The sequence below is a fragment of the Pinus tabuliformis genome, chromosome 4_2 (genome assembly GCF_031772625.1).
Source record: "Pinus tabuliformis cultivar Carrire ecotype Pingquan chromosome 4_2, CPIR1, whole genome shotgun sequence".
NCBI classification, from domain to species: domain Eukaryota; kingdom Viridiplantae; phylum Streptophyta; class Pinopsida; order Pinales; family Pinaceae; genus Pinus; species Pinus tabuliformis.
Genome location: NC_142304.1, coordinates 1,183,414,734 through 1,183,427,392, shown reverse-complemented (window position 1 = coordinate 1,183,427,392; position 12,659 = coordinate 1,183,414,734). Strand labels below are relative to the sequence as shown.

Genomic DNA, 12,659 nt, shown 5'->3' with positions numbered 1-12,659 from the left:
CCCAATGAGATGAAATGAAGCTTGAATGAAACAATGAGTGGCATGAAAATCTTGAAGCATAAGGATCTGCGGATTCCAAGCTACAGCTAGTCCACCGGAGTCCCCTACCACATCCACTGAGACTGAGTGACTGCCTGTCCATGCTTTGTTGAGGATCCTTTCAAGGGCAGCACTATTACTTTTTGTTTCTTATAGAAAAACTATGGAAGGCTTCTCTAGCTGAATCATGTTTTTTAACATTCTGTGTTTTGAGGGGCTGTTGAGCCCACGCATATTCCAGGAGATGAGCTTCATGAGGAACAGTGGGGTTGGGGCTTGTAGAACTTCGTCAACTTTGGAAATCTCCCTGATTCCATTAAGATTTCTCCTAAAATGATGGTCCTTTGCAGATCAGTTTTACGCCCTCTTTTTTTTGTTTCTTTTAGGATTTTCTTTCCATCCTAGGGACTTCCTGCTTGTATACCTAGACATTTATTATGTTGAGCTTTGGTGAGAACACCTTCCAATCGATCTATTTCCCATGGAGGTATTGAGTTGTACTCTTTCTGCTTGCATGTTGTTTCGAGTTTGAGTATATCCAGTCCTTCTAGACTCACAGTCTCTGGGTCTTCCTCCATTGTTGTGGGGATGTTCTAGCATTCCTCTGGGATATCATCTTGTAAACTGAGTGCTAAAGTTGCATCAAGTTCCATTGCTGAAGGTTGCATTTCATCTTCTAAAGCCGGCTTTTTCGATTCCGAGGAGAATAGAAGGCTGGAGGGCTTAGAGGAAGATGGGGGCGGGTTAGATTTGAGACTCTGGGAGGGAGATGGGCGCGATGGGGAAGCCTGAGAGTCATTATGTTGCTTTTCTGAAGGATCTTGAGGGGTAAGAATTTGGAATCTGTTCTGGGTTTCAGCTTTTTTGGGGCTGGAGGGTGCAACATGATGTTTTTTAGCATGCCTACGGCGATTGGGCACCTTGGTAAAGCCTTCAGAGTCTTTGCTGGCCTCATTAGCAGGAGATTTGATCTGAGTGTTCAGAGGACAATCCCGAAAAAGATGGCCATGTTCATGGCATTTGCGGCATCGAAAAGGAATATGCTCATAGTCTAATGGTTGAATCCATTCAAAATCATCATGGAAAAGACTTACTGAGTCTGCAAGGGCTTTAGTAAGATGCATCTGGACGCAGATCCTGGCATAGGAAGTATATATTCGATTTTTGGTTTCCTCTGCTACTTTGATGAAAACCCCGATGCTATTGCCAATGTCCTTTAATGTTTCTTCTTTCCAGTATTCTGTAGGTAAAGAATACATGCGTATCCACACTGGAGCATGACTGAGATCTTCTGTATTTGGATTGAACCTGGGTTTCCAGTCACGAAGGAAAAGACCCGAGGAATTGAAGAAATACGGACCACCCTCAAATATGTGGGATTTGTCCTCCAGGCAGGAGAATATTGCAGTGAAGAAGCCTTTGGGGCTAAGTAGCAAGGTGACTTGTCCTTTGGGTTTCCATTTTGAGGCTATCCACCCCTGTAGGGCTTTTTCGGTTGGCCAAAAGCCAAAAATTTTTCCAATGAGAGCGTGATCCTTCATGTATTGTATTTTGCCGTTGATTCTATGGCTGGGGAGATCAACTTTGATTTGTTCCGTTGTTTTTGGAATGCAGGTAGCCGAAGTTGCCTTTTTTTGTGACGTCGGTTGTTCTGGATTCGCCCCCTATTCGTTTTCTTCCTTTTCACGTGCTACTGTATGCTCAACTGCTATGTCAGTTTGAACTGAGCCCTGTTCTTGTCTTGAAAAGTCGCCTGGAGGGAACAACGATGCAGAGGATTTGAAGATGTCAGACGAGAGGTTATCTGGAGGAGGGGGGAAAGGTCCCGCCCCTCCCACAGGGGAAGCCATGACGTATTGTTTACCAAGAGCGCGAGGGATGGATTGCCGACGGCTCAGAAAAGGGATGCGCTCGGGTTGGTGCAGAATGTGCAGATCTGAACATTTGCTCAGAGAGCAGAGCCTAAGGTTTCCATTCGTCTCAGTTATCTGATCCCATCAACAATCATCATCATCATCATATTAATCCCTTGGATTTGAAATATTAATCTTTTAAGTTTATAATCTTAAGGTTTACAATTGTAGGGGTAATAATATTAATCCTAGGGTTTTTAATCTCTTGGATTTATAATATTAATGCTAAAGTTTATAATGATTTGTGCTTACAATATAAATCATAGGGTTTAATATTGTTCCCTTGGGTTTTTAAATTAATCCCTTGAGTTTGTAATATTATTGGACAATTAATCTCTACTAATATAATTAATATTATTAATATACTATATTATTTATATATGGGTCAATATTATTAACATTGCGATTATAATCTAAGTATATATAAAGAATATTGATAGTTATATTAATATGTTAATAAATGTATATTAATCATTAAGATAATAAATAAGTACTATTAGTAATAATTGTATACTATTGTTATATTAGGTTAATTTTGTTATTGTTAAATATATGAATGTTTATATATATAAATATATAAAGGTTGTTATTATTTGTATTTATATAGTTTTTAATAAGTATGAATAGTCATTTTCTAATAAGCAAATTAACACTATACCTCTAATAATTATTAATGTGATTAATAAATGTCTACTTCTAATTGATTTTTCAAAAAAACTATAAAATTACTTCTAATTGATTTTCCTAGAAAGCAATCTTTTTGCTCACTAATTCTTGCCCACTAACGGTGCAACCCATACTTTTGAGTGCGGTCTTTCTTGACGGGAAAATGAGAATGCTTTTTCATTTATTCAAACTTCAAAAAGATGACAAGATTTAATAATTAATCCGAGTGAGTGCGGTCTTTCTTTTTGAAAATGAGAATGCTTTTTCGTTTAGTCAAACTTCAAACAAACGGAAAGATTTAATTAATGTGAGTGCGGTATTTTATTAGTGAGTGCGGAAACTGGGTATTTACCATCATTGTTGATCCAAAAATTCGATGGACTGGACGATTTCGAGACAACTTTATTCCAAGTTCGAATTTCTATGAATTCTAAATTCAAAGTTCCAAATGTATCTATGCGTCTATATAAACAATCACAATTTGGTTCTCTGAAGCATTGTCATTGTTGTGTGTGTTTCAGAGAAGGAAATGATGGATACCTGTTACGTCCCTTCTCTTTTCTGGTGCTGGCACCTACTCCTCTTTTATTCCATTCTCTTTCTCAATCCTCCTCTTGTCTTTTCCACACCCATCGCCCATTTCTCTAATGCTCACCATCCTCCTCGTCTCACCAATGCTTCCGACCAACACGCTCTGCTTGCATTCAAGTCCGCAATCACATATGATCCGTTCCAATCCTTAGCCGCTACCTGGAAACCGAATGTTTCGTTCTGCGAGTGGATGGGCATCATATGCAGCAGTCGCAGACAGAGAGTCGTTTCCCTCAATGTTTCAAGCATGGGATTACAAGGTACAATCTCTCCCCTTCTCGCCAATCTCTCCTTTCTTACAGTACTCAGCCTTCGCAATAACAGTTTCCACGGTCAAATTCCCTATCAATTGGGAACCCTCTCTCGCTTAAAGATGCTTCGCCTGTCTCAGAATCAACTCCAGGGTTCCATTCCGCCCACTCTGGGTAGCTGCCGCAGTTTACGGAACTTGACTCTCTCCTATAACAATCTCACAGGAAACATTCCCCCACAACTATGTGTTCTCCCCAACCTAGTATTCATGAACTTTGCAGTTAACAATTTGACGGGAACAATCCCGGACTGCTTGGGAAACATATCCTCTTTGCAGTACTTATATTTAGGTGACAACAACCTTCACGGCAGTGTCCCTTCCGAATTGGGTACGTTAAGCCAGCTCAGCGTTCTTGCTCTAGCTGAAAACCATCTGACGGGACGCATTCCGTCTTCGTTGTCCAACTGCACCAATCTTGAAACGTTGGATATATATTATAACCAATTAGGTGTCCACATTCCGTTGGAGTTGTGTACCAAGAAGACCGCCCAGTTAAAGGAACTCTATCTAGGTGCTAATCAGCTAAGTGGCAACGTTCCTTCATCCCTCTTCAATTGTACCAAGTTGCAATTGATTGACTTAGGAGAGAACCAGCTCAGCGGAATAGTGCCTATGGAGTTGGGTAAATTGACACATCTCCGGCGGCTTTACTTGGATGCCAATCACCTGATTAGCGGCAACACCACGACATGCCCGATTCTAACAGTTCTCAGTAACTGTTCCGATCTACAATCTGTACACTTATCTGATAATAACTTCACTGGGCAATTGCCGTTTTCTATAGGCCATCTCTCTACAAAACTCTACTCCTTAGACTTGGGTATCAACGAATTAGCTGGAGAAATACCATCTGCTATTGGAAATTTAAGTAGCTTAACATTCCTTAGTTTAAAAGGTAATTCTTTTACAGGGTCAATTCTTTTTTCAGTTAGTATGCTTCAGAAGTTGGAGAGGTTATATATGGATTCCAATAATTTACAAGGAAACATTCCAATGGAAATTGGGCAGCTAAAGAGCTTAGGTCTCTTATATCTCTTTGGAAATAATTTGTCTTGAAAAATCCCTGATTCTATGGCTAACCTCCAACAATTAAGATATTTAGATCTTAATCATAACCAGTTATTAGGAAACATACCTGCAAGTTTAGGGAAATGTGTGAACTTATTACTGCTAGATCTATCATACAACAAGCTTAGTGGGCACATACCTCCAGAGGTTTCAGGCCTTGCAAATTTAGCCTTCTATTTCAACTTGTCAAACAATTTATTAAGTGGCCATGTACCTTTAGAACTAGGAAAGTTCAATAAGCTTCAAGCTATAGATATTTCTGCAAATCAAATAACTGGCTACATTCCAAGTATCATCGGAAGCTGCAAAGAAGTAGCATCTCTGAATCTTTCTTACAATGCACTTGAAGGTCCAATTCCAGTGTCAATCAGTGAACTTCTAAGTCTTCAAGACCTAGATCTCTCCTCCAACAATTTGTCAGGTGGAATACCTATATCACTAGCAAATCTCACAATGCTCCATCACTTGAATTTTTCTTTTAACAAGTTGTCAGGGGAAGTCCCTAAAGGAGGAGTTTTCAAAGAGATTGGCGCCACAACATTTATGGGAAATCTTGGTCTATGTGGACCTTGGGTAAATCTACCACCGTGCTATGCTCATAAACATAAAAGTGTTTTGAATCTCAAAAGAGTTATCATACCGGTTGTTGTTGTAGCAATTGTTGTATTATGTTTGTTTCTTGCAATATTGTGGAGAAAGAATTGTAGGAGAAATATTCAGAGAGAGACTGGTCCATCATTAAATGTGGGGCATCGAAGAATCTCCTACGCAGAGCTCGTCATTGCAACAAATGAATTTAGTGATGAAAACTTGTTAGGAATTGGTAGTTTTGGAAAAGTGTACAAGGGGATTTTGAATGACGGCACAATGGTTGCTGTCAAGCTTCTCAATCTACAAAATGAAGGGGCTCAAAAGAGTTTTGATAGAGAATGCAAAGTTTTGGGTAGAGTTAGACACCGGAATTTGATTCGGGTCATAACTTGCTATTCAGATCTCCAAATCAAAGCTTTGATATTTCCATTAATGCCAAAAGGAAGCCTAGAAAAGTGGTTATATCCCGATGATGGAGAACAAAGCTGTTTGAATTTGATTCAAAGGTTGAATATAGCAATAGATGTTGCCCAAGGCATGACATATCTCCATCACCATTGTTTTCTGCAAGTCATTCATTGTGATTTGAAACCCAACAATGTGTTGTTGGGTGAAGATATGACTGCATATTTAATAGACTTTGCCATTGCTACTGTATGTTTTGCAAATAATGAAGATGGGGATATCACTTCCACAAATGCACTCAAAGGATCTACAGGCTACATTCCTCCAGGTATTATTTAAACTACATACCATATTTAATTAATCTTGTGATTTTTTTTTCTAAATCTTTATTAACCATTGTGAATTAAAAACCTTAAGATGATGATCTATGAATGCAGAATATGGAGTGGGTGGACAAGTCACAACAAATGGTGATGTTTATAGTTATGGAATACTGCTATTGGAAATTCTCACTGGAAAGAAGCCCACCCACGACATGTTTGTTGAAGGAATGAACTTGCAAAAATGGGTGGGTAGCAGTTTTCCAAACTGACTAATGGATGTGGTGGACTTGGGTTTACTAAGGAGGACGGGTAGTTGTACTGAGGAAGATAATAATCTCAATTGTCTTAGTTCATTAATAAATGTGGGATTGCTTTGCACAAATGAATCTCCTAAAGGACGACCTACTATGATGGTCATTCTAGGCATGCTGCAAAACATCAAAGACACTTTTTCGAGCCCTGGTGCCATTCCCAAATTGCAATCAAATATAACACATTTATTCGGTAGTAAAAGCACTACTCTCAACAACATTTGTGAAGGTCAAAGTTCTTCAACATCTTAGTCTATTGTAATAAACTTGTAGTTGTGTAGCTAAGCCATGAAGTAAATTGAATCTTATTTCCATTTCCTTCTTTGTACATAAATTGTTGTTGTTAATTACGTGTTATTCCCAAATTCCAATAAAATATAACACATTTGTTGGGTAGTACTAGCACTATTCTCAACAACATTTGTGAAGATCAAAGTTCTTCAACATCTTAGTCTATTGTAACAAATTGGTAGTTGTGTAGCTAAACCATGTAATAATTTGAACCTTATGTCTCTTTTCTTTACTGTGCATAAATGGTTGTTAATTACATGCAAACATGAACAACAAAGTTAGATCCACTATGAATGCATCCTGTATTTTGGTTTTTGGTTTAAAAAATTTGACTTTTAAGTTTTGAAAAAAAATATGAAACTGCATATTTTGAAAATTACAAATTAATTTAAAAAAAATTAAATTTGAATTTCTATTTTCTGATTTGTTCATTTACATTAAATTAATTATTTAATGTAATTTAAAATTGAATGTTCAATTTTCTTTTTCTTTTTTTATTATTTAAAAATAAAAAATATATATATGCTAGCAAATCTCATAACAATTATTAAACAATACACCTATCAAATCTGAATATTTTCATATGATTTTCATATGGAGAGAGAGGGCGAGCAGTGTTTCCCTCGCATGTCAGAGGGCATTTATAAACCTATAGAGGTGGAAATAGGAAAAGCCGTAGAGATACATACACACAAACCAATTGATTGCTTGAAGAAATTAATGCTATGTAACAGATCTCACATCTCATTTATGACATAAGAGGTATGGATTGTGAAGGACATTTGGTTCGCAGTTGTCTATAACGCGATTTTTTGGAAGCTTTTCTGGTGGGTTTTTCCGGTCAAAATCCGGCAGCAATTTATTGGAATCGCAAGTTTGATAGCTAGTTTCTGCACAGTCAAAGCATCCCAAGGGTTTTCCACGGTGCTGAATCCAAATATGCAGTTAAAACCCATTTTAACTGCAACAAATCAAGATTTAACCTCAATTTCTTCCGCCGAATTCCGTCACCGGAATCTTCAAAAAATCGCATTATAGACAACTCCATTTGGTTCTCGTTAATTGCCTCCACCTATTTACTAAATCACTTGGCAGATTCTGTGCTATGTAACAGATCTAATTTATGACATAAGAGGTCCAAATTCCGTCACCGGAATCTTCAAAAAATCGCATTATAGACAACTCCATTTGGTTCTCGTTAATTGCCTCCACCTATTTACTAAATCACTTGGCAGATTCTGTGCTATGTAACAGATCTAATTTATGACATAAGAGGTATGGACTGTGAAGGAGATTTGGTTCTCCTTAATTGCCTCCACCTATTTACTAAATCACTTGGCAGATTCTGTGCATTACCCAATCCAAGAACAAATAATAATAGATTTTGTGCCTGTGTGTGGTTTCAATGTTTTTCGCCACTATTATGGGAGGGACGAGGCAATGGACAGCCGTAGGGGCACCATGACTGGTGTTGTAACTGAATCTTGTAAGCCTAAAATTTCAAAACTTCTCTTAGACCAACTTGTATTAAAAAAATTATTCACTTGCAAAAACCTGCTTGTCAGCTTAATATAAACCTGTACTTGCAAAAAGATCTTTTATTCCTTATCAAATGTGTAGTCTGTCCAACTGTAGGTTGTCAATATTTCTGGTCATTTCAAATTGGGTCGGTATACTTCTATTGAAGCTGTAGGTACAGTTGTAGAGACTGCTTTGTTGACTGAGATTTCAAACAAGGATCATAGCATTATTGATGAACTTCTTGTCATGGAAAATGAAGCATTTAAAAAAAACGCAGAGTTATTCAGACAGCGAGTTTTAAATGAACATTCTGAACAAATGAAGTAGAAATTTAGAAACCCGCGACATGGGTTTTTTTTGCAGAGCGATCCCAATTGTCTTCATAGCGGGCAGATTCGAAAAATTGCACACCATTTGAGGGATTTTGCTAGTTCTTCCAAGGGGCGAAACAGAAGCCAAACGTAAATTGATTTGGAAATGAAGCCAAAAAAGGATTTCGATGCTAAAACGAAAACCTCATGGGAATAAGCATATTTTCGATCTCACCTTTATTTTCCGCGGCAATGCATGCTACAGGTGACATATAGCTAATTCTTATTCTTATTCTTATTTTCCGCGGCAATGCATGCTACAGGTGACATATAGCTAATTTTACATCTAGCTAATTCTTATTCTTATTCTTATCAGCTCTATGCTCATTTATAAAGAAAGCCATGTGGTCATCTATAAAGCAAGCCCAAGGCCAGGCCTTTCAGTAATGAAAAACTTATATTGTGTGTTCTCCATTCTTATTTGTGATCTCTGTCTTGTTCTCCATTTGTCTGCGCTCTCTGCTGTGTCTCTCTGTGCTTCTACCTCTGATCCCATCAACTGTTATCAGAGCTAACATAATGGTTGTGAGGGATCGAACCCTGTCCACAAAATTTTCTGTCTGCTGGCTTCCACAAAGGCTAGTATTCTTCTAATTTCACCCACCTGTAAGGAACAGTTGACACCCCTCTTTCCAATTCAGGGAAGGGATGGACCTCTGGTCTCGGATGTCGCTGTCTACAAATTTGGTGTGATTCTGTCCTGGAAACTTTTCCATCACTGGGAACAAAAGCATGCAATATTTTTTCGCGATGGCTCTTGGCCGAGCATTGTTGGTGTACATGCACTTAGACTAGCTGTAGACTAGTTGTGTTGGTGTACATGCACCTAGATTAGCTCTAGTTAACTTATTGCTTGCATGCATGCGGCACAACACACTTAGCTTTAGTTAGCTTTAGTTATTGCATGCACAACTAAGCTTAACTTAGTTTCTTTTGTGTATTTATTCTAAACCTCATATTGTAGAATTCACTTTTCATTCTTTTCTCAATTCTTGCTCGCTTTCTTCCTTGCCTTGCAAGCTTGTTATTGTTTTGCAGATCTAGATCTATCTGTGTTTCTCAAAATCTTACATGGTATCAGAGCACAGGGATTTGTAAATCAGTGCACAAGCAATTTATTTGCAGGTTCAGAAGATTGAAGCAACAACAAAGAATGGAGTCTAAATTTGATTTTCCACAATCGGCAATTCTCACTCCATATAATTATTTCGAATGGAAGCCAAAGATTCAACTTCATCTCAGAAGTAGAGGCTTATTTCGAATAACCTTGGCAACGGAAGTTGAACCAACATCGGCAGTGGAGAAAGTAAGATATTTCAATCTCATGGACGAGGCCTTTGGCATCCTATGTTTATCTATTTCTTCGGAACTGCTATTTCATGTTGAATCATGTTCAACTCCAAATGAGGTATGGAAAATTTTGGAAGAATTGTTTGGAAAACAAGATGAAATGCTTAGAATAATAAACGATTCGATCGCAATCTATAGAAATAGTCGTGAAAGCTTTAGCTTAGAACCGGAGGACCCGCATGTCGCCAGCCTGTACGCCACCAACTACGTCCAAGGCCAAGTTATTCTTGATGCGCAGTCACCAGAAAACATGCTTCATGTTATGCCGCCTCCGTCGAAATATGATTACTCTCAAGGACAGAAACCTTTGTCTGGCTTGTTGCCATTGACGGAGCAGGGTTCATGTTCTCTACAAAACGCTGGTTCATACGAAGATGCGGAAAGTTCTTGCGATGAATCTTATTATGAATCCAGTGCTTTAGAGAGTCCAACTCATGTAAAGAACGAAACATCCGAGGAGGCAATTACCGCCGAAATCTTTAAAGAGGTCGAAGACACCAAGTTCTTGGATCAAGTTGATCACATGGAGATTGGGGTGTACACCGGTTACTCGCTTCTCAGCACAGCCCTTGCATTGCCCGATGATGGAAAGATTCTAGCCATGGACATCAACAGAGAGAACTATGATATCGGACTGCCTATTATTGAGAAAGCTGGAGTTGCCCACAAAATTGACTTCAGAGAGGGCCCTGCTCTGCCAGTTCTGGACGAAATGGTTAAGAATGAGGACATGCATGGATCGTTCGACTTTGTGTTCGTGGATGCCGACAAAGACAACTATCTAAACTACCACAAGCGTCTGATCGATCTGGTGAAGGTTGGAGGTCTGATTGCATATGACAACACCCTGTGGAACGGATCTGTGGTGGCCCCACCCGATGCTCCCCTGAGGAAATATGTGAGATATTACAGAGATTTCGTGATGAGCGTGTACCCTCGTGAGCCCGAGCCAATGAAGGAGCTCCACGAAGTGACTGCCAAGCATCCCTGGAACCTCATGACTACTTCTGCCGATGAGGGTCAATTTCTGGGCCTCCTGCTGAAGCTCATTAACGCCAAGAACACCAACTCTGTCATCACAACGCCGTGCCATGAGGAAATCTTGCCGATCAATTCGGCTACCACGCAGAGACCTTACACTCTTCCGAGGATACACATATTCTGGCGGCAGGCGAAAAGTTGCAAGAGTCGAAATAACGTTCGATGGCCGGGAAACGTGGAAGCTATGTACAGTGAATCGCCCGGAAAAACCCACGAAATACAACAAGCACTGGTGCTGGTGTTTTTGGGAGCTGGATGTCGAAGTCATGGAGCTGTTAGCTGCGAAGGAAATCGTTGTCAGGGCTTGGGATGAAGCCATGAATACGCTACCCCACATCGTCCACGTTGGCCCCGGGAGCACCAAACTGAAGGACGCGGAGTCGATGGAGCAGAACGAGATTGCGAGATCGGAAGAGGGCATTGCTGCATTTGTGGAATCGAAAACCAAGTACCACGTGGGGTCGATCGAGCGGCCACCGCCGATTTCAAAGAAGCAGGTGATGTTTGTGGGCGGGGTGTTGGTATTGGCCGCCCCCTTCGTTGTCAAGAGGATCTTGACCCAGGACACGCCCTTGCATGACCCCAAGGTTTGGATGGCCGCAACAGTTTTCATCTATTTCTTCAGTGTCTCCGGCGCTATGCACAACATTATTCGGAAGATGCCGCTTTTCATGGCGGACAAGATCAATCCCAACAAACTGGTCTTCTTTATCCAGGGCTCTAGCGTCCAGCTATCTCAGGCGAGTTTTGGGAAATTCGGAGACGACGAGCCGCTCTGCTTGCTGCCCAAGTGCAGCCACGCTTTCTGTATGCCCAGGTTAAATGCTTTCACTCAGCGGGGTAATGATCTTCTTCAGGCACGAGTGGAAGAATTGCAAGTTCAATATCAGCGGGGTAAATTTGTGTTTGCAGACAATTACAACGCTATTCTCAGAATTTTACAGTCTGCACAGCTGTTCGGGTTCGAGATCGACTCGGGGTGAAGGACACAACTGCCTAGCAGTTTTCTTTTCTCTATTTTTGCATTATATTTTGAGGGGGGGTTTTCTTCCCACTGGGTTTTCCTTCTTTCCTCTTTTTTATGCATTGTATATGAGTACCTAAAATGGTCGTGTTGCCAGGACTCATTCATTATTGCATCACACTCACCTAAGTTATGCTTAAGGGGGGGTGTTGGTGTACATGCACCTAGACTAGCTGTAGACTAGTTGTGTTGGTGTACATGCACCTAGATTAGCTCTAGTTAACTTATTGCTTGCATGCATGCGGCACAACACACTTAGCTTTAGTTAGCTTTAGTTATTGCATGCACAACTAAGCTTAACTTAGTTGCTTTTGTGTATTTATTCTAAACCTCATATTGTAGAATTCACTTTTCATTCTTTTCTCAATTCTTGCTCGCTTTCTTCCTTGCCTTGCAAGCTTGTTATTGTTTTGCAGATCTAGATCTATCTGTGTTTCTCAAAATCTTACAAGCATTGGGAATTAGGCACCGCAGACGACTGTGAAGAGCTGGAATCAGATTGTTTATTAGAGAATCGTTCATGATAATGAAGTGTTCGAGAGCCGTTCATTTGGATTCCTTTAAGTTTTGTCGTAAGGGTTCTCTTAACTTGTATTAAGTGGAAAATGTCCCATTTTTTTTATAAGTTTGGAATTTTAACAAAAAGCAAAGGAAAAATTAGAAGGAAAAAAGTTGTAGTTTAATTTTTTTTAACTCTTGGATCTATCAAGCTTTGAGAGGGATCAAATTTTTTGAGGTGTAAATATCTTTTTTGAGTTAAAAATTGACGAAAGGTTTGCACTTCGAGAGATTTGATCCCTCTCGGGGCTTATAGATTCGGGGTTAAGATGGATCTAGGCGG

At 39.6% G+C, this 12,659-nt stretch overlaps 1 protein-coding gene across 1 annotated transcript; it reads left to right on the top strand.

Annotated features, from left to right (window-relative positions):
• Positions 1 to 9,853: 9,853 nt before the first annotated feature.
• LOC149173898 (uncharacterized) lies at positions 9,854 to 11,107 on the top strand. Its single transcript, XM_089426865.1, has one exon. The coding sequence runs from the start codon at positions 9,854 to 9,856 to the stop codon at positions 11,105 to 11,107; it is 1,254 nt and encodes a 417-aa protein (XP_089282991.1).
• The last annotated feature ends 1,552 nt before the right edge of the window (positions 11,108 to 12,659 follow it).

Coding starts and splice junctions, on each gene's coding strand:
- LOC149173898 (XM_089426865.1), top strand. CDS start 9,854: ATGCTTAGAATAATAAACGATTCGATCGCAATCTATAGAAATAGTCGT.